We start from the raw sequence: 22285 nt of genomic DNA, 5'->3' as shown, positions 1-22285 counted from the left end.
GTACTTTGGAAAAGTGGAGTTGCGTTTTGATTCTGGGTTTTTAATTGGCTTATGTATAGGTGGCGAGGTATTATGTTTGATATTAGTACTGTAAACTTACACGTGACTTCGAGTTCTTTTTTCCTTTTCTTCAATTTGATGTAGCGCTGTTCAGTGACGAGTGTTGAAATTTCTGTACATGTTTCCGGGATTGTAATGAGAAATAACCATGCGGAAACGGTGCTGAGGTTGTGTTGTTCTGTAATTGGGTGATGTAGTAAGATGGATGTACGTTATTGTAATTTCATCTTTGATCATAATTTCTCACGAGGCAAGTATACCAATTGGCGGAACATTTTTTGAACCAGACCAAGGTGAATCGAAAGAGCACGCAAAAAAAATCACGTTGAATATTCAGGTGCAAAAGATGATTTTTAGATTTTTGGTGAATTTTTGAAAATCAAATTTGAGCCGAAAATGAAGGAAAAAAATCAAAAGTTTACCAAATTGACCTAAAACACTGAAATTCGCCGTGTAGTCTATCTTCGTATCCTTCACCCCATACAATCGTATTTTTTGAACCATTTTGGAATGTAGTTCTGGAGCCTCTGATCGATTTTTGAATACTTAATCAATTCCACAGAATGGCTTGAAACCATCTCCAATCGACTGAGCATGTTGGAAAAATTGAGGTATATAAAAACGTATAGGTACCTACCTTACGTTTTTCTGCGTTTCAACTCAATTGGGTAACATTTTGTGAAAATTTCATCTTTCAGAACTCTGCTGGAGGCTGCAGAACTGCTCGTTTGGCGAGATTTTGATTTTCCCCCATTTTTGGATTGAATTTAATATTTAAAAATTTATTGAAAAATTCATGTCAAGTTTAACCACTGAAAAGACTGATGTCCATTTGTGACGAGTGATGATTTATTATCATAATGCTCTTTTAATAACGATCCCTTTTCAACGTCAAGTCCATCATACGTCCTTCTAAATTCTCCTCACAAACACATACTCGTTCGTCTAACACTTCAATTTCTTCATTAACCATTAGGACATGTCCCTTGAGCAGTTTCACACGCCACAATTCGTTTGTTTTGATGACCGCATCGCAACTATGAGCTGTACAAAGGCTCCGTCTCGTAGCTAAGATCTCCACAACACATGTGTTGTGGATCACTTCTATCATCGTAGGTGCACCTACGATGATAGAAGTGATGGCAGATGGTCACCACTGCATCATCTGGGTCTGGGTCTTCTTGGTAGTCAAGCGGTGGCCTCTCAATATTAAATTCATTTTGTAAAGTACCTACAGTAATATCATTTTGTTGCGTATAAGCATCATACTCATTTTTCAACGAATTATGCTCACTTAATCGCGTTTGTAACGCAGTAGAATGAGTATTTAGAGTTGCAGTTATTGTTTCGTCTATCTTTTTTCTAGCATCTTTCTTGTCGATCTAATCCATTCAGTTTCAGTATACATATATTTTTCTGCCAATAACAACTGTTCGAATGGTTTGTCAAATTTAGGTGGAAGAGGTCTTGTATGTACACCAGTAGTTTTACTCAAATCACTCGTAGCACCTGGAGGGTTCTCAACAGTTTTTTCACCCATAGGTGGATCTGTTTTACCATCACCCATTTCGTTATCCAAATCGAAATTTTTGCCAAAATCAGTAATAATATACATATAGATCTCCCAAAAATAAATTTCGATTCGTGCTCAAAATTTTATGACGTAGCTGCTTTGTTCTTTCGAGCTGCTCCGTCAGTAATTGAATCCTCGGTTTTAAAATTTTCAATAAAATATACACGAAAATTTATACCTAGCTACTCGTATATAACGAATATTTACATATAATACGAGGTAAAACCTAAGTAGGTATTACCTATTTCACTTGAAAATAAGATTAAAACTGGTCAAAATGATTGTCTCCTACCATTTTGATCCGGATTAAAACACTTACTCTTATATAAACAAATTACTGATTTTCCAGAGTAAGTGGGCTTTTCGGTACCTCCGGAACTCATCTTCTGATCGTAAGGAAGAATTCTTCTGTCCTACTTATCGCGAATAGTAGGACACACGAGGAGACACACGCGTTTGGGCGCCACTGAGAAGTGAATTAAAGACGACTCCTATCTTAGAATAACTTTTGTACACGATTACAATATTCGTCCCAAATAGGTACCTAACTAGACTCTTAGCTCGCGAATGGTCAACTTGATACCTATTTACCTGATGATTCGATCTCAGACGCGAAGTAACGGAAATAATGAAAACTCATAACAGACAAACTGTATGTAATTAACACAATTTACACGAATACAACGCACAACAATTTAACACAATAAATTAACGCGAATTCGCAAAGAAAGGTATCGTTAATACAATTCCTACCTATTAACATATACAGGGTGGACAGAAATATCGGGTACCCCTAAAAAAGTTTTCTGCTAAATACTTCGGTTGGTCACAGTGAATGATAATAATGGTAGCACATGATTGGTTGTTAGACTGGAGAGATAACATTTCACCAATCATATGCATCTATTTCACGTTGCCAAATGACAACCTATATTTTTAATGAAAAACTTTCTTAGGAGTACCCGATATTTCTGTCCACCCTGTATTATAAATTTGACTACCTATTAACGTTCCCAATCTACCTACAACCCTACCTCACTGTAAAGCGTACATTGACAGACTAGACAGATTGAATGTTGGACCAGTCCATTGTTGAAAACATCACGTTAACTTGAGATCCCCTCCTAGTAGTAATTCCCCTTCTTCCCCCCCTAGGGATGCGGGTCACATTTACAGTTACACTTCGTCGGGTTCAAAATTTATTTTTCCACTTTTGAGATATCTTTCCAGCATTTTTATTGAGGTATTCTGAAATCGCTTGTGAGTTACTACGCTATTGGTATTTTTTTTCAAGCTAATAATTGTTCGTTTACAGATAAATGTGATCGTCATTGAATTGTCAATTTCATCATTTTTATTTATTGAAAAGATGTTTGCGCTTCTTTGATGCTACTATGTAGTTTTTGCCTTGTTTCGTAGTTTTTCTCGGTAGAACCGTTGAAATATTTCTATTAAAATATTCATATTTTTTATTGCAGATTTGAATGCAAATCTTATTACGCAGGAAGTTGATGATGTTACTGGTAAGTGATGGAGACAAACATAGTTCTTTCCGAACTGTAATTTTGTGTTTCGCTTTTAATTAAATAATCGAATAATACGAGAAATTGCTTAAAAATCACGCTAAATATCGAATTTTTCTTGGTGCATGCCCCTCTCCCCAAGCAATGGTTTATTCGGTTTATTTGGTTGCACGATTTTGAGACAGAATTATACCAACGAAATTTGAAGTACAAGAAGTACCTGTCTGCATATGTGAAGAAAGTTTCAAACAAATAGGTACCTAACTTGGTTTGTGGAAACAGTTTTTTTTTTCAGCATTGCATAGGTAGAGGTACCTCTCTAACGAGTATCATAATCGTACTTTCCAATTGATCAATTTTTTCTCCCTTCGCTGTTTTATTTTGAAAAAAAAAATTGGCAGCCGAATTAACGTTTCTTTTTCTATGTATTATTTTAAGCATGTTTTTGAAGAATCTTCTTCCGAATTGTATTTTGTCTTTGATGTTTTAAATCAGATGGTGCTTTTTTATGGAAACAATTGAATGTTTGTAACCTAGAAATTTACCAAAAATCCAAAAATTGATTTCTAGACCGAAAATGTTGGTAACGCGGTTTTAGTTTTACGACTGAGATACTTAGGTAGGGAACGTTTCGGTAATTGCACATTTTGTTATCTATCTTTTGAGGCTGGCAACTATGATAGTTGGCTTCGATAGGAACTAATTCGGTTGGCTCTAATTCATCTAGCTGGATTTCCAGCTGGGCTACTATAGTTTTAGGACATGTGGTAATTTTAAGTACCTAATTTAAAGCTGACAATTTAGATTCCGAGAATTAGCAGAATAAAGTTAAAAAAATTATAGTACCCTACTTGTATGACCATAATGAAAAATTTTCGAAAAATTCATTGCAAAAATCTCAGATTGAAATTAGGAACGAATTCGTGATAAATTTCAATGGAATAAATGTTGAAAAAAAAAATTCCGTGTGAAAATTCTTGACAGAGTTTCGAATTTGTATTACATAGTAGATGAAATGAAAATTCCAGGCAAAATCTAGATCAATTCGTGAAATATTCCAACTAATAATTAATTTCAATTGAATTTTAAATGATACTGTGAGACTAAGACGTATCTTTTACCAGGTAGAGAAAGTGACTCACGTATTTTCCAGTCTCTAATTATTACCATATCAAATCGACTGTAAAAGTCTTCGCATCCATAGGGTCTAAAAGGATTGTAGGTATGGTTTACCTTTCTGTAAATAATCAGAAATGTCTCAATAAAGTAACGAATTACCGCGCAAGTAATAATAAACGTTTTATTCACAGAAAATAATCGCATTTGCCGAGGATTAACGTATTGACCAAATTTAAACCACAACACTCGCGTATCGCGGTCGAGAACATAATAATTTTACCACAGGAACGTGTATCCGGCAATGCTGCAAGAGTACATTGCAATTGAACCGGTGGGTAGGGGAGTTTAACCGGCAGTGTGGCCATATCCTTGACCATTACATATGCCCCCTGTTCCTGCTCCAAGACCTCCTAAGAGAACTGGAAACAAGAACAGCAAGACACAGGGAATTAGTCCGGAGAATAACCACACTGCCCCCACACCTTCCTGCCCCCTGTACTTGGGTCTAGTTACCTACTTTTTTTCCCATAACAAAACAGAAAAGGTTGCCAATTAGACAGAATAGTATTCGATTTTTTTAGCACTCAATTGACATGAAATTTACCCAGCGATAATTTTTTTAGTGTTGTGGTGTCGTCGATCCACACGTGTGTTCGGACATTAAAAAATATAATGTGCATAATAAATAGATGTGTTGCTTTTTATCAAGATGTTGTCCAAGTTGCTTGCTATGATATATGGCGAGTTTGATACTACATATACTTAATAAAGGAAATTTTATCCTCTTTCCAATAGCATAATATTTTTCATGAACTTTCATTTTTCGAAAACTAGCTCATGAAACCTGTAATATTTTTTATACCATTGGAAAGGAATTTTTTCCCCTCTTCCAACGGTATGGTTAATTATTTTCGAGATTCGTACACGCGATCTTGAGTAAAAAAAAACTGAAAACTGTTGATAGAAAAAAAAAGTAGCAGGTCGTTTGTAGTAGTTAAATGAATGGAGCCTTCTCATTGTCTGAAAATTAAACCGTTATTTTGCAAAAATTATCACATGGAATCTACAACTTTTTTTATACCATTTAAAAGGAATTAATGATAGATAAATAAAAAAATTAACTCAAAGGAACAAAAAATGTCTTATTTAAACAACTTAAAAAGTTAAAATAAATGGCATCGAATCGCCGATTAATAAATAGTTTTGGAAGAAATACGCAATGTTCGATTTACCGCCTTTGAATATTAACTTCGCTGCAATGATATTGTAGTAAAGGACTTGATCGACATACGAACCTTCGAGATAAGCGGGTAATTTTGATTCTAATTTGTCCAGAAGTACTCTCATCATGTTCCAATAATTTGATTTGTCCACCAGTACATATTCTCGTACTGTTTTTCCTTGTATATTCAAAGTGGATTTTCCTTCCAGTCTTAATTTATAAGCATCATCGTTTAATTTGTAGATAGGTTCAAAAACAAATGGTTCTTCTTTCCGTTGGTATGAATTTTTGTTCGTGGTGTTATTACGATTATTCCATTTGTTTTTTGATTTTTCAGGCGAACGTATGGTTATTTTAATTTTATTTTTAAAAAATGAAAATGAAAAATAGAAAATCCAAAAAAATATTTTTAAAATTTTGAGTCTTTCCCGAGATATGTTTTTGACTTCTTGTGGGTGGGTAGCATATGGCGGCTCTTATAGGCACACAAGTGTACCCAAGATGCCACCATATTCTACCCACCCTTGAGAAGGTAGGTTTTTCGCGAGTGATTCAAAACGTGAAAAATTTTTTGGACTTTTCATATTTTTTTTTGATTTTTTATGTCCATTTTTGTCAGATGACCTTTTTCATTTTTTTAAAAAGGCCATCGAATTAGAATCGAAATACCTAGGTACTTTTACCCTAAGGCAGCAGTGTTTGACCACAATATTAAGAAGAAATATTTTTGTTGGCCCTGAAAAGGGCCGTTTTGAATTTGTAAATCAGAGATTTACCAAGTCATTTCTTCTACCATTCTGAGATATTCTTGATATGCTTTCTCAGGCTCATAGCAGAAAAGGTATATTTTTTCAAAGCAGATAAACGATCATAGTCATGGTCTTGTTCAGCTTGATGGAACTGCCATCTCCAAGATCCCCTGGTATTTACGAGTACCATGGATATACCAAGAGACTCCGCCAAAGCAGAGTTTTTTAAATAAAACTTGCCTTTTCTTCTCATTTCAGCTTGCGAGTTCGCATAATGGGCCACCAACTCGTTGAAATGGAGAAGATCATGTCCTTCTAGAGGAGGGTTTTCTTTTTCTTGTTTGCCTTGAATCATTTTCTGCCAAGCTTCTTCTATTTTGACAGCAAATACACAGCCAGCTTCTTTCACTTCTTTGGTGAACACACCTTCTAGAGGAGGGTTTTCTTTTTCTTTTTTTGCCATGAATTATTTTCTGCCAAGCTTCTTCTATTTTGACAGCAAATACACAGCCAGCTTCTTTCACTTCTTTGGTAAACACACCTTCTAGAGGAGGGTTTTCTTCTTCTTGTTTGCCATGAATCATTTTCTGCCAAGCTTCTTCTATTTTGACAGCAAATACACAGCCAGCTTGTTTCACTTCTTTGGTAAACACAGCAAATATGGATAACATCTTGATAAATGACAGCAACACAACAACAGCAACACACAAAAACAGGAAGTCTGGAGAAGTCATCGATATCAGGCACCGTAGCGCCATCTGATTTAGGTTGCAAGGCCAATTGTAAGCACTGAATTAAATTTTGGTACTTGTGTATTGACCGATTGAACTGAAAAAGGTTTCTGTTTCTGGTAGCTCAAATTAAATGAGATCTCCAGGAAAATTAATTCTTCTGCTAAATAAATAATAATTTCTTCTACATATTTCTTCGCCTGAAACAGAAGAACGGAGAAAACTCAGATTAGTTCAATTTCAACGATCAACGTGAATTGACTTTAATTTTTTGTTGGTAAGTATTTTAATCATTTTAAAATGAACTTCATGAATGATTCCAATCAAATTAGCACTAGGCGAGATGAGTTTTTTCTTATTTTTAGTGTGTATTTTTTAATTACTTATAATTAGATGAGATATTAATATGATTATTGTTTTCGTGCATGAATTGTGTGTGTGTGTTTTAATGAGTATTTCGCAGGCACGTTATATGAGTAGATGAGTACGTGCTTATTATTTTTCTATTCTTTTTTACCTATTTTCTTTTTAATAGGATGTTGGATTTCTACGTGGTCTTCTGGACCTACGAGACTGTTGATTCGCACGATTCGGATAGTTCGAACCCCGAGGGTATTCGGAGTAATTTTGCGGCGGTGGTTGATCGTATGGTTGGCGGTATTGTTCAGGCGGGTAACGATTGCCTGAGTTTGGCTGATAGCTCTGACTAATATCATCCGTATGATCAAGAACTGCTGTTGTTTCGATCAAAGGCCTAAAATCTTCGACAATATGAGACCACGAACTTTTAGCATGTTCTTTCTCAAATTCATCGGCGAGTACACCTTTGTATTCGATCGGAATTATTGCTAGCATAGCTGTACGAACAATGTTTGCAGATTCCGGAGTCGAAGACCACTGGTCTGTGTAGCAAAGCCAAGAAGGCCAAGTTGCCAAAGGTCGTCATTGAACAAATTTTTTGGATTTGTACCACGAGTGGTCAAATCTGCTGGATTTTCAGTTCCAGGTACATGTCTAATTTCCAAATTTGGAACCTTTCTAATTTCTGCTATCCTATTTTCTACAAATTTGGGCTTGGTATCGTCGTTCTCTAACCATTGAAGTACGAGGTCTGAAACAATTTTTACTAATTGTGCAATCAGATTTGCACTCAAAGGTTCGTCTCATTTAAAATTTTCTTTCCAGCATGACTGGATAAAAGTCGTAGCTTGAGTACACAGGGATTTACGAGTCCAAGAGGGTCTTAGATCAATGCTGCGTAACTCAAAGCACTTCTTTTTGTTATTTTAATAATAGGCGAATCTAAAATAAGTTTTTTAATTGTTAATAAGTCTTTTTCTCGATTCCAGTCTAATCTTAGGACGCTGATTTTGTCCAACGATTTACATTAAGGAAGATCGCACCAAATTTTGAAATAATCCTTCCGCCATAATCATTGAGCTTTGAACTACTTGCACGTTTACAGTAGGTATCTTCTTCACCAATTTTTCGATACCTGAACATTATTGATTTATGTAGGTATGAGATTATAATTCCATCAAAATGCAAAACATCGGAGTAAAAGAGGAGTATAGGTAATGAATTAAAAACTTACTAAACTAACAAATCTCGAAAATAAAAGATGGATGAGAATTGAGATGTGCTTAAAACTAAAATTTTTAATTAATTTTATTATTTTAATTTTAATTTTTTCAATCAAAAATTAAAATTCACATTTACTGAAAAAATTACAATATTGGACATTTCACATTTCATATTTTCTTTATGAATTAGGTATGTTAAATTATGACGTTCAAAAACTCACTTTCTGTGTTGGTTTGGTTGTTGAAAAATGAAAACCTTATTTGCATTTTACATACATACATACATACATACATACATTTTATTTATTTCTTTCGTACAGTACAATCTTATAATAGATACCCTATTGACAAAAATTATGAGACAGCATGCTAAAACGCATGCTTTTATGCATAGCACAAGCATGCGTGAATTTGGACGTTTTTCAAAAAAAAGCATGCGATTCTGCCTGCGATTATCATGCATAAAAGCAATGTTATAGCATGTCAAGTGAAATAAAAATTGTAAAAAATTTTTTACCCTGGGTGGGAATCGAACCCGGGACCCGCAACATTAATTTATCCGCGTTGCCTAACCCACTCAGCCACTTCGCTGCTTGCAAAGAGTGGAGTTATTTCCCCATAAACGTTTACACTTTTTGGACTTGAGAAAAATTTTAAAATTTATTAAGTTCACAACGCAGAAGCATTTATGTGGAAATAACTCTTCACTTCGCAAGCGGCAAAGTGGCCGAGTGGGTTAGGTAACGCGGAAAGTCGGAAACCATAGGTCCCAGGTTCGAGTCCCACCCTGGGCAGAAATTTTTTCAATGTTTTTCAATTTTCCTGTTATTTTACATGCTGTAACATTACTTTTACGCATGCTATTCGCTTACTTTTACGCATGCTATTCGCAGGCTGAATTAGCTGAATCGCATGCGTTTTTTTGGACTTTCACGCATTACGCATCTACACGCCTGTTTTTATGCATAATTTTGTCAATGGGGTACATATTACGACCCCACCAGTACCTTTCGGTGAGCGGGGGATAGGCTCTCTCCACATTACACAGACAGAAACAAAAATACAAAAATAAGAAAATAATACAAATAAATGAAATAAAGAAACAAATAGATAGATAAGTAGATAAATAGATAATTAACCAACACTCAGCCACTCGAAAATAGAAAAACCAGAGAGCGAACAATACCCTACAATTATTAATTTCAATTTTCAAACAACTTGCTGTAATAGCTCGGTACACCACACTAACATTCATTCAGGATGGATAACACATATTCCCAGGGCTGTTAAATTACTGTAATTTATTCGCTGGTAAAATACGGTAAAATACCGTATTTTACCGTATTTATGGTATTTTACTAATTTGGATATGAAGAGTTATTTTTTGTAGTTCGACTTCAAAGTTTTGAACTTCTGACCTGCCTCTGAAGTAAATTTTCATGTGTTTTAGGTGTTATTAAAGATTATAGGAAATTTTCCATGAACATTTTTTGGAAATTTATGGGGAAAATTTTTGGTAACTTTCAAATTATAAATTTTCATGGTAATTTGGAAATTTATGAAGGAAAGATGGAAAAAAAGTGTTAATTTGGCTTTTCGGTAAATTATGGTAAAATACAGTAATAAACTTTTGGTAAAATACCGTAAAATACGGTAAAATACCACCGTAATTTACCAACATAAATTACCTTACAGCCCTGCATATTCCTCAATCATTATTCTTTTGAAACCATTTACACTCGCATTTTTACATTCCACTGTCAAACTGTTGTACAGATGGGCAGCAAAGTATCGAAAAACTGACCTAGACATTGACGTCTTTCTCCAGCCAGGGAGCGGAACAACACCCAACGCAGCACGTCATAGTACATCCCACCCCCACAGCATAGGCAAATGCGTCTCTATACCTGTGCATCAGAGATAACACAGTGATGTAATAAATTTGCCTCACCTTAAAGATACTCAAAGAACGGAAAACTGGCTGAGAAGGAGCGTCCCAGCGTTCACCAGCAACTAACCGAGCGGCTCGTTCTGATTAATCAAACAAAGTTACGATTACAATTTACAAAGTACCAAAAAAAGTCTAAAAAAATTGAATCTGAAACCTTTTAATTTATTACAAAAACTAAATTTTTTGATGTAAACGTGTTTTAAAACCGTTTAAAACCCGTCAAATTTTTTTCAACACTGCTCAGTTTGTTAGCATGCAGTACCTACTACCTCATTAGATTTTGTTATTTTCAAGCACACAGGTTGCATAACTGTAACTAAAAAAGTCAGTCATGAGGTCAAAAGATGCTAGAGAACATACAAAATTGAAAAAAAAAAACAGGAAAAAAAACCGGAAGAACCCAAAAACCAGCAACGATTATTTTTGGTTTTGGGTTTTGGTTCACAGTTCTTTTCCTACTTATATTTGGTTTTTGGTTAATTGGTTATGAATTTTTTATTTTTGGTTTTTGAGTTTTGCACACACCACACAGCAGATTTATATTTGGTTTTTTCTCCATTTTTGATTTTTCAACAGTTTCAACCCCTGCATCCCTGAGTAGTGAGTAAGAAGCAGGGGTGCTAACCTTAATTATTTTTATTAAGGTTACGGTTTCACTCCAATTTTTTCGTTGACATTTTTCGGTTTTTGTTTCGGTTTTGGTTTTAAAATTCAAAATTTCAATTTTGGTTTGGGTTTCGGTTTTATTTACAAAAATTTCGGTTTTGGTTTCGGTTTTCGGTTTTTTTCAGTTTACGTATTTCTTAAAAATTTCTTCAAAATTTCTCAATCTCAAAACACAAAGCGATTTAACAACCCAAAAAGCAACAAGTCAACAACAACAACCAAGGACCCAATTTGATAGGTTCATTAAATTTATCAATTTCCCCGGATTTCGAGTCTCAAAAGTCGAAAATGTGAAAAAATCCCCCCAAAAAAATTGAAAAAACTGAAAAAACCCAAACCGAAAACCGAAAAAAACCTAAATAAATTATATCGGTTTAGGTTTTGGTTTCACTCACTCTGCTTCATTATTATTGTTATGGTTTTTTAGGGTTTTTAAAAAACTTATGAAATTTCGGTTTTTGTTTTCAGTTAGGGTTTGAAAATGGCTAAAATTAGGTTCTTGTTTGGGTTTCGGTTACGGTTTTCGGTTTTTTGCGGTTACGGTTAGCACCCCTGGTAAGAAGTAGCTTTGGGTAGGTCAGGATGTCTTATTCGGACTTCCACGTTCCCCAGAGGGCGATACCGTCGCGCATTCTGATTGGCTGTTGATATTTCTGTGCTCTTGTTGTTTACATTTCAAAACGGGACTTTTTATCACAAACTTCGGCGATTTCATTCTCGTATTAATTTTCAACGATATTTCATTAATTTCGTACATTTCGTGGTGTTTTTTTTAGTGTTTTTGATTAATATATGACTTCTAGTATCGTTATATGTTGTGAATAATGAATATTACCTCGAGTTACAGTGTTTTAGTGAGCTTAGAAGGATGAAACAAAGTTGCACGATTAAATGAATTTAAAGTTCTTTGCAAGTGTTATTTTAATTCTGTTACGCGATCATATAGAATACCATCAATTTCTAGGCTAATAAAAGCTTACGAGTTGTTTTATCAACCATTATTGATGGCGAACTGGTTGAACCATTGTCTCGTGCAACGGTGCTTGCTATTCCAGTAACCTTGTACTGAATAGATTCGATTCGTTTCGGTTACGTGTAGTAGTTGGTAGGTATGTCGAGTTAGGATGGTGTCTCCAGTTTGTAGACACCAATCCCTTGACACCCCCTCCCAGAGCTACCAACTAGAGAAAACGTCGCATTGTAGAATCAGTCCGAGGATCTATTTCACAACGCAGCATTTCTCTCCAGTTATCAACGAAGTACAAACTCAATCCGAAGAATAGTTTTACAGACGATTTTCAACAATTTTCAACGTTTTAGCGAGGTGAACAAGTGAAGAGAACATCATCCGAAGAATAGTTCGTCATTCGAGTAAATAAACATGAACGATTCATAAATCATAGCAGGTCTATGATCCCTTTATTTTGCATAAAGTTTAGGACATTTCAATTTCATCATAAATGCTATGCTATTCTAGTGATAACGTAGAGTAAGTATTTCTAAGGTTAAAGGAGTATATATGTAGAAGTATTCTATCGATTTCATGCAGATAAGTATAATTTCTCACGTAGAGAATAATAATCATAAACTAAAGAGTAAAATATACGAGTAATAGACTATCTCGACGTCTCGAGTTCATTACGGTTCAACGATTTCGATTTCTTGGCTATCCTCCTGCAACAAGTAAGATTTGCGCATGGGGATAAGTTTACGAGTTACGATTTACATGTTTTTGAATGCATTCTACGATTATACGATTTAATTTGCCATTTGCTTCTTGGTCATCGATAGGACAACCTCAGCTACGTTTTACAAGATACGATTTTATTTTTAAAAGAACAGAAGAGTTCTTCAGGCAGTGCTTTGGTAAGACAGTCTGCCAGTTGCGTTTTCGTGTCGATTTTTACGATTTTTAATATATTCTTGCGAATATACTCACGTTTCTTTAGGTATTTTAATTCTACATGTTTAATTCGACTGTTACTCGTTGTGTCATAAGAGATGCTTATGGCCGCAGAGTTGTCTTCATAAACACATATAGGATATTGCATTTTACCCAACGTTTCTTCAATTAGGCGAGCTAGGAAAAGAATTTCTTTACTCGCTTCACAAATTGCAACAAATTCGGCCTCACCAGAGCTTTCCGCGCGAACGGATTGCAACCGAGAGCCCCAATGAATTACATTATTAAAATAACGAATTATGAAACCTGTAGTGGATTTACGAGTACGTGGGTCACCCGCATAGTCAGAATCGACATAGGCATCCAGCTTATCCGAAGAGTTGCTGTCTGAACTACGAAGATACTTCAAGCCGGTGGTTCGAGTGCTGTTCAAATAAAGAAATAATTTATTAAGAAGATGCCAGTGAATCGATTGAGGTAAGGTTTGAGCTCTAGCTAGAAAATTTACAGCAAAGGTGATATCAGGACGTGTTTGAGTTGATAAGTACTGTAAAGCGCCTATCGCCTGTTTGAAAGAACAAAAATTATCATTTTCAGGATTCGTTTTCAAGTGTTTATGGTCGCAAATGGGTACCATAGGCGTTATTGCCGAGGGACCTGGTTTGAAACCAAACACTTCGAGAACTTCATTTACGTATTGGGTTTGATGTAATAACAATTGTTTACCATTGTCATTCCATTCTAACTGAAAACCAAGAAATTTTTGGGGTAATCCCAAGTCCTTAATTTCGAAACGATTTTTAATATTATTGCACACAGATTCGATTCCAGTAACATCGTCACCGGTAATAACCATATCGTCAATGTGTACAATAATAATTACGATTTTACCATTAACAAGTTTGAAATACACACATGGGTCACGTTCGCTTCGAATGAAACCCAGTGAGAGTAAGAATTGATTTAATAATTCGTTCCAACATTTAGGGGCAGTTGGGAAACCGTACAAAGCACGGTTTACTTTTCCAACGAATTTTTTTCTGTCACCTTTAGCTCCTTGGGGTAATGAGATATATTTTACCCTATCAAGATCGGCATAAAGAAACGCATTTTTCACGTCATATTGAATACTTTTCCAGGAATGAGTGACAATAGCTGCGAAAAGCCATCGTACACTACACGTTTTGGGAGTAGGAGAGGCTGTGTCCTTTGAAGTATATTTCTCCGGATCGCGGCATCCTACGGCAACAATTCTGGCTTTCTTTCTACCGTCAGATTTCGTGGTAAAATCCCATTTGGTTGGTATGACCACCATGGAATTTTCCCGAGGTACGAGAGTCCAGGTTCCTCTATCGTTCATGATACTAAGTTCATTCTCAATAGCAGGACCCCATTCACGAATATTTTCAGATGACGTTGCAAGGCTATAAGTCATAGGGTTTTCCGGAGACTTGATGTCCTTGAACGACTCAATGTACGTTTTATTGACCTGAATAGGTGAACTTTCATCCCAGTCACAGTCAAGTTCAATTTCAACTTGTTCATTTTCAGGGTCAGAGTCTGATTTGGATTCGAGGTGCGAGTCCGTGTTCGAAGGTAAGCAATCAGGTTGAGGTGGGGTTACAATAGAGGGAGTTTGGGTTGAAGTAACAGAAGAAGGGTCGACTTCAACGAGTTTAAATGATTCATTTTTATCAGATTGAAAGTCAGTTTTGTACAACTTATTTTCGTCTATCTTTAAATTGCAAAGATCCATAGTTTTCTTTGTAGTGGGATCGAATAAGGTGTAACCTGTTTTCGTATAGCCCACAACATAGAGCTTATTAGATCTCTTTTGAAATTTCTTCCCTTTAGGTATCTGCTCATCCAAGGCTTGCGCATATGAGCCAAACACCACAAGAGTAGAAACGTCAGGCGGTTTGCTGTACAACATTTCAAAAGGTGTTAAAAAATCGATACTCGAGTGTGGTGTCCTGTTATAAATATAGCAGGCTGCGTGTACAGCGAGACCCCACAAGTTGGCTGGAAAACCAGCTTCAAATAAAAGCGCGCGTGCGCGCTCCTGTAAGGTACGATTTAGGCGTTCAACAAGGCCGTTGTGTTCGTGACAATATGCTTCAGACGGCTCGCGCCTTAAGCCATATTTATCAAGAATTTGGTCAACTTGTTCATTACAAAATTCAGTGCCGTTATCACAGCGAAGAATATCGAATTGGCCAGGGCCAGGGAAGCAAGCTTGAAGAAAACGAAAAGCTTCATTCAAGCATGGGCAGACATCCGAAGCGGATTTCGATTTGATAACGAAAACTTGAAGGAATCTTGTGTAATCATCAACTACACACATGATATAAGCGTTTAGTTTTTCGAAGGTAACAGGAGTAATGGGACCCATAAGGTCAACGTGTATAATTTGACAGGGCCGAGTAGCTCTATCACGATCCTTATCGAAAGTTTTCTTATGAAGTTTTGCTTCTGAGCAAACCTCACAAGTTGATAAGCGCATGGGAGTAATTAGATCTTGCACACCTACGGTTACGTTTTTCAATTTATTTACAATAGGAGGTGAGATGTGACCCATACGGCGGTGCCACAGCTCCCCCTCCTGTTCCAACAGCAATCGCTTAGCTGGTGATAACTTTTGACGTTTACGTTTCGGTTTCAGTTTGGGTATCTGATTAGAATCAGTTTGATTCGTTTCAGATTCCGTTAACATGACAAATAATCCTTCATCAACGAATTGTTGATTAGGATCAGACGATTCAAACAAGGTAATATTATCACAATCAACAGTTTTTACATTCATGCAATACATTCCATTTAATTCAGTAATACTGGCGATTTTACGATTAAATTTACGACACAATAGATAGCCAGATTTCGGATTAGCGATTAACGAAGATTTATATTTGGTATTAAATTTGGAAACACTGATAATAGTATCCTTCGAGTCAGGTACCAATTGTACACCAGGTAAGTAAATTATCGTTTTATTTTTACCAAAAGTGACTAAAATAGGTAAAGTTCCTTCACCAATAGCCAAAATACTTCCTCCCATAGAGTTTACTTTAACAGGTTTTTCATAAGTAACATATTCGAGCAAGACATTTTTATTCCCTGTTAAGTGGGAGTTTGAGCAAGTATCAACATATATACGCAAATTTGTGGTAAATAAATCAGCTGGTATTCGCAACTCACCTTTATTAAGTTTGCAAGCTGATTTTTCATGACCGTAAGTATAACACTTGAAGCACAAGCGTCCAGGGTTGGGGCATTCAGTGTGAGTGTGGAAGTAATCACTACACTTCCGACACTGTACGTTCTTTTTCTCCTCCTTGGACATTTTAGCGAGCTGCTCCAGCTGGGTTGGTGTATATTTTTCGTGTAGGGGTTTTGATGGCTTGCCATTGGCGGTACTATTGATAGAATTTTTCTCAGGTATGGATTTAGCTCGTTTCACAGACACAGTATTCTCCTCCGGTTTCAGGTCTTCTTGTTTACGTTTGGCTGATGATGAATTCGTGTTCGTGATGCTTTTATTTGGCAAGGAAGCAGATAAAGTTTTAGCAGTATTTTGGAATTTCTGCTTGATATAGTCAAGAGTAGCGATGTCACCAGGTAATGATGTGATCGTTGAATAAAATGAGAAGAACGGAGATCGCGGCTCCTTACATCCCTCAATTTTACTAAGGAACAGAGAGCAAACATACTTCTCAGGGAAGTTAGTACCGATAGATCTAAAATCTTCTATGAGACGATCGAAATCGGCGATGAATCGATCTACGTTGTAAGTAATTCTATACTTCAGGTAATTCATTCTATTATGTAAATCAACGTAATCGTGGAAATCGTTCTGGGAAAATAGTTTCTTCAATTCTTCGTAAGTATCATAGGCATTTAGTATATGGTTAATTCTCTTACTAATTGGAAAAATTACTGATGCACGTAGGTATTGCACTACCTGAGCATCGCACATTACTCTCCTAGATGGGGATATATTAATCATCATGCCACATTGTGATTCAATAAATGGGTACAGGTTTGCGGCTCGCAGCTCCAAGCTCACCATGTTATCCCAATCTTTAAAGTTATTACTACCTTTTAAAAGTTCATGGCTCTGGAACTGTCTTACTGTAAAGTTGGGGGTAAGGTAAGCTCTATCAATTTCAATCCATTGGGCTGGCGTTGGCTGAGGCTGAGCCTGAGCACCGGTTCCATTACCTCGTGCCATTTCAGGGGATGATTATAGGCTGATGCAATCCTAATGTGCACTGTGCAACCGGTTTATTTTAATTATAGAAGTTCAATAATGCGATTTTTTAATTAGAATTACGTTATTTTAATCGATTTCAGACATAAAACTGCTCAAGAAATAATGGTTGATGTTACGCGATCATATAGAATACCATCAATTTCTAGGCTAATAAAAGCTTACGAGTTGTTTTATCAACCATTATTGATGGCGAACTGGTTGAACCATTGTCTCGTGCAACGGTGCTTGCTATTCCAGTAACCTTGTACTGAATAGATTCGATTCGTTTCGGTTACGTGTAGTAGTTGGTAGGTATGTCGAGTTAGGATGGTGTCTCCAGTTTGTAGACACCAATCCCTTGACAAATTCACCACAACATTTACTCGATAGCACGATCGCAAAGCAATTCTCTATACGTAAATTTAGTTTTATTCAATGTGAAATAATGGAAATATAACATCGAATTTGAAATCGCCGAAGTTTGTGATAAAAAGTCCCGTTTTGAGAAGTAAACAAGGAAGGCACAGAATATCACTAGCCAATCACGTACCGCGACGGTATCGCCCTCTGGGGAACGTGGAAGTCCGAATTGTCTTTCAGTTTCATTTTTTCTGTTCACGGATCAAAAAAAAATCTGAGCTGATAATGATGTGCTTGCCTTTTGCCTTTGCCACGACTGAATTAAATATCAAAAATCAAAATTAAAAATAAAATAAAATAACCCCTCAATTTTGAAAGTTTGAATTGCGCGCGCTACGAAGATCCAGTGAGGAAACGGACGCACCTGATTGGCTAATGATAAGGTTTAGTTGCGGATTTTGTGCTTGTGTGTGTTGTGGGCACGTGGGTCGAGTGTAGATTTTAGATGATAAGGATGGTGATGCCGGTGATGGTCTCGTCTCGTTGATTGTGTTGTGAAACTCATGTAAAATTTGAAGTAATGAATAGTTTTCTGTTAGTAAAAAGTAATCAATTTTGAATTTCTCATCTTCGAAATAAGTAGGTAAGTGTTTCATTTTTCAATTATCTACCTAGTGTGGATAAATTTATAACGAAAATATCGTACCATACTCTTATATAAAATCATGTATTTCTTCGCAGAAAAATTCCTAAAGCATGAGTTCCAAAGTCAACTCAAAAGTACCTTGCCCTGTTCATCACAGAAGTAAATATTACGATGTCATGGTGAAAGTGGGTACCGATGTTTATTACTTGGATAAATTTCAACTGGCTTCGAAATCGGACTACTTCGAGAAATTATTAATCGAGTATTCTGACCAACAAGAATGCATTTCGATAGAACTATCAGTAATGGATACCGAAACATTCTCTACCATAGCTGACATAATATACGGGCAGTCTTTGAATTCTGTCTTACGCCACCGTAATTACGTTGACTTAATAATGGCTATGGATTACTTACAAATGGAAATAGATCTGCAAACCTGCGAAAAATTCATCAAGTGTAATCTGAACAATCTACACGAGAGTATATTCAAACTATACAACTTCGTTCGAGAGAATCCAAATTTACAATGCTTGTTACCGTCAGTTTTTGAATATTTATCTACTTATTTGGCAGATATGCGAAATAACAAAGATTTCTCATCTTTACCATTTGACCACATTATGCGGATAATTTTAAGCAAAAGTATCTGGTCAGGTAGCCCTAAGACTACGAAAAGCGATGTGCTTAAAGTTTGTCAAGTTTGCTCCGAATGGATTTGCGCCGGTTTGGAGAATAGACTTCCTCATGTAGCAAAGCTCGTCAATGCTGTTAAACGAAGATTACGTTACATGAATGGAGTGAAGGATGATGATTGTAATACGGTGTTGTCCGAAATCGCCGAAAAAATAAATCCTGAAATGATGACGAAGCTATTCTATAAATTTTTGATGTGCAATGGAGACATAAATCGAGGTAAATTAGATATTTAATCCACTCTGTATTAGTTGTAGGTAGATGGTTAGAATAAAATAGTTAGTTTTGGGTTGGTTGTTTCGGTTGTAAAATAATGGATTTTCATAGCATTTCCGAAGATATTCATTGTACGTATTTTTTTCTTTTTTCAGTTCACAATCTTGATCTACCGGAAGATAGAAAAAGAAAACGTTCAACCAGTCCTGAACAAAATCAACGAACAAAGTTGGCAAAACTTGTAGAAAATAATTATTTCTACGATATCGTAGTCAATGTTGGAGAAAAAACCTATAAACTTCATCGATTTAAATTGAATTCAGCGTCCGGATACTTCTCTAAAGTTTTTTCCACCAAGCAGCAATCCAACTCCACAGACGTTCAATGTGCAGAAGTATCAACTCAGCAGTCAAATAAATATGAGACTTACTCGCTTCGTGATGTTGATCGGACCTCATTCGATATAATCGTCGAATATTTATATTTCGATGAATTGCGATTAACATCCAAAACCATAACTCGTGTACTGAGAGCTGCCAAATCTTTGAAAATGAAAAAAGTATTTAATGCCTGTATATCTTGGATAAAGACTCATATTGAGGAAGTTTGTGCGAAAGTTTTAATCATCGATAAATGCATGTCTACGTCGTGGATGAAAGACAATATCGAAGAAATTGTTTCAAGATTTCTCACCATATCCGATACAGACGATACATTGGTTATCTGTTTAATTACTTTCGAAATGTTGGAAGATTTACTTTTGTCCTCGACGCATTGCTGCGATAATCCGCATCAAATTGTAGACGCATGTTCGAAATGGATTTTCCACGATGTAAAAAATCGATATCATTTAATACCAGAAATCGCCCTTGCAATTAATCGCAATCGCAATTACTATAAAATCGAAGCGTCTACGGATTTAATCAACTGTTCATCGGAGCAACCGATTCGAGACGAATTATCCAAGATTTTAAATTGTACTTCGTTGATTCCATGCACTGAGGAAATACCGAAGAATGGTACGAAAAAGAAATGGAAAGAAGTTCCTGTATTTGTCGCATTGTCCGAGAAATTGACAACAATTCATGTTTTGAACGCTGATTTAGAAGAAATCGACTCATTGTGTCTTTCTGAGCTTTTGGAATTTGGAATTCGTCTGGCTAATGACGTTTCTGTGGCGGCGACATTAATTGATAATAATTTATTCATTATGTTTTCATCGTGTTCTTTGAATGGTAATTTTCTTTGGTTTAGTGCGTACAATTTATCATTGAAAAAATTCATCTCTTTGAATAACTGCGTAGAAGTGAAAAAAACAACTCGATGGTCTCCCAGTATGTATACGAGCTCGCTGTTGAATTGTCGCGGCCAAGTTTACTGTTGTTTCAAACGGGGCCACGTATTGAAATATTCGATCGAATTGAATCGTTGGATGAAGTTTTCGGAAAAGCCGATATTTCCTGATGAGAGCCCGAAAGATGATAGGAATGACGTATGGTTTACAAGTGATGGAAATAAGTTGTACAGGTTGTATGCTAACTGTATTACTGATCCTGAAGTTCAGAATATCTCGTCGTTGAATCCTACTTTAACATATGTTGTGGAAGAATTCGATTTTCAACAAAACGTGTGGTTGTCTTTGCCCGATATGTCATTTACACGAAGGTGTTACGAGGTGAAAAATTTTACTATCGTTAGAGGTGGCCAACTTACTGTGATATTAGGATCATGCTTCATGTCATTTTATCGGAATTCAAGTAGTTGGCGCGAGTTTCCTCTGGTGAACTATTTCAATTTCAATTTCAATTTCAAATTTATTCGTGCAATGGGCAGCTATGCTGCATTTACAAAAGTCATCTTAAGTTTAAGTAGATGTGGTTAAGGATAAATATAGATAAGTACTACTAATGATGCTAACATTAAAATTTAAATGGAATAAAAGTATACACATAAATAATAGAAAATAATACATTTCAGAGCAAACAAACTTTGCCATGATTTTACTCCAGCTGCACAAACTCATCAATGCTGTAGAACGCATATCCCTGTAACCAGTTTTTGAGTGGTTTTGAAATTTATAAGAAATCTTTCCTGTTGATTCAGTGTGAAGATAGACTTTTACATATGGTCCGCAACAAACTCTATCAATGGTCTCGAAGAAATCGAAACTGGCAATTGAAAAAAGAACTACCGGTTTGTGCAGATAATAAGGGCCCCTATGAATGCATTAGTGCCGTTCATAGGCCCAATGTTCGCACAGATTAATGTAATGCGTCGAGTAATTTTTCTGTTCAATTATTTTTTTTCTTATTAATAATATTGTGCAAAGACTGATTTAATTAAAAGTAATTATTCTGCATTGTAATTTATTTATCAAAGTTGGAAAAAATATATCTAATGGAGTGTTCCCTGTCCGGAACGTGCTGAATAACTTTCAAGCTGGTAGATCAATCTTCATCATCATTCAGACAAAAGCTGAAAACCTTTTTGCCAAATATCCCAAAGAGTTCTGCTTTTTGCCAAAAATCGTCAAAAATTCTCGCTTTTTGAAACATTGTCAAAAATTATATTTTTTTTTGCAAAAACTTTCGAGAACTCTTTATTTTTTTTCAAAGCTAACCAAAAGCCTCACCTTTCGGCTTTTACTTTTGAAAGTTGAAAAAAAAAACTAAAAATTCAGACTGCCCCCACCAACATCAACATTGTCTGTGTTTTCTTCCTGTTGGCTGGGAGTAATTCCACTGCCGGATGGAGCAATTCCCATGTTTAAATGAAGCACTAACGTTAGAAAACTACTTACTGTATCTCCTGTATTAACGAAGTAGAGGAGTCGTACTCGTCTATTGGTACAGTTATGGTTTTGCCCATTGTGTACATATAATATTATATGTACTTACTTGAACATAAGGCGAGTCTTTCAAAACCCTCCGAAACGTCTGTGTTGTCTAACGATTTGTATTGAGAAGGATCGCTCATAATTTAAATTCTCGACCAATTAAATACATTTTCAGATGCTCAACTGCGAATACGAGAGCTAG

At 35.9% G+C, this 22285-nt stretch overlaps 3 protein-coding genes across 5 annotated transcripts in view; 2 read left to right on the top strand and 1 right to left on the bottom strand.

Moving 5' to 3' along the window:
• Positions 1 to 22285, top strand: part of LOC135841264 (nephrin-like) — a 1354679-nt gene that overhangs the window by 257490 nt on the left and 1074904 nt on the right. The window contains exon 2 of the mRNA XM_065358143.1: positions 3112 to 3156. Within this exon, the coding sequence (XP_065214215.1) occupies positions 3112 to 3156 (45 nt within the window). The remainder of the gene's footprint in view (positions 1 to 3111; positions 3157 to 22285) is intronic.
• LOC135839639 (uncharacterized) lies at positions 12562 to 17652 on the bottom strand. The gene is made up of 2 exons (XM_065355758.1): positions 16276 to 17652; positions 12562 to 12851 (listed from the first exon to the last, which is right to left on the bottom strand). Exons 1-2 carry the CDS (start codon positions 17306 to 17308, stop codon positions 12844 to 12846), a joined length of 1041 nt encoding a protein of 346 aa, XP_065211830.1. The 5' UTR covers positions 17309 to 17652; the 3' UTR covers positions 12562 to 12843.
• LOC135839638 (uncharacterized) lies at positions 17914 to 21606 on the top strand. 3 transcript variants are annotated; one of them, XM_065355757.1, is made up of 4 exons: positions 17914 to 18332; positions 18431 to 19250; positions 19403 to 20482; positions 20552 to 21606. In XM_065355757.1, the coding sequence occupies exons 2-4, from the start codon at positions 18446 to 18448 to the stop codon at positions 21127 to 21129; spliced, it is 2463 nt and encodes an 820-aa protein (XP_065211829.1). In that variant the 5' UTR covers positions 17914 to 18332; positions 18431 to 18445; the 3' UTR covers positions 21130 to 21606. The 3 variants fall into 3 exon arrangements, with proteins under 3 accessions (XP_065211829.1, XP_065211828.1, XP_065211827.1); XM_065355756.1 differs by having other exon boundaries at positions 17914 to 18328; positions 19403 to 21606; XM_065355755.1 differs by having other exon boundaries at positions 19403 to 21606.

The sequence above is a fragment of the Planococcus citri genome, chromosome 3, assembly GCF_950023065.1.
Source record: "Planococcus citri chromosome 3, ihPlaCitr1.1, whole genome shotgun sequence".
NCBI classification, from domain to species: domain Eukaryota; kingdom Metazoa; phylum Arthropoda; class Insecta; order Hemiptera; family Pseudococcidae; genus Planococcus; species Planococcus citri.
This window is presented reverse-complemented; position numbering and strand designations above follow the sequence as displayed.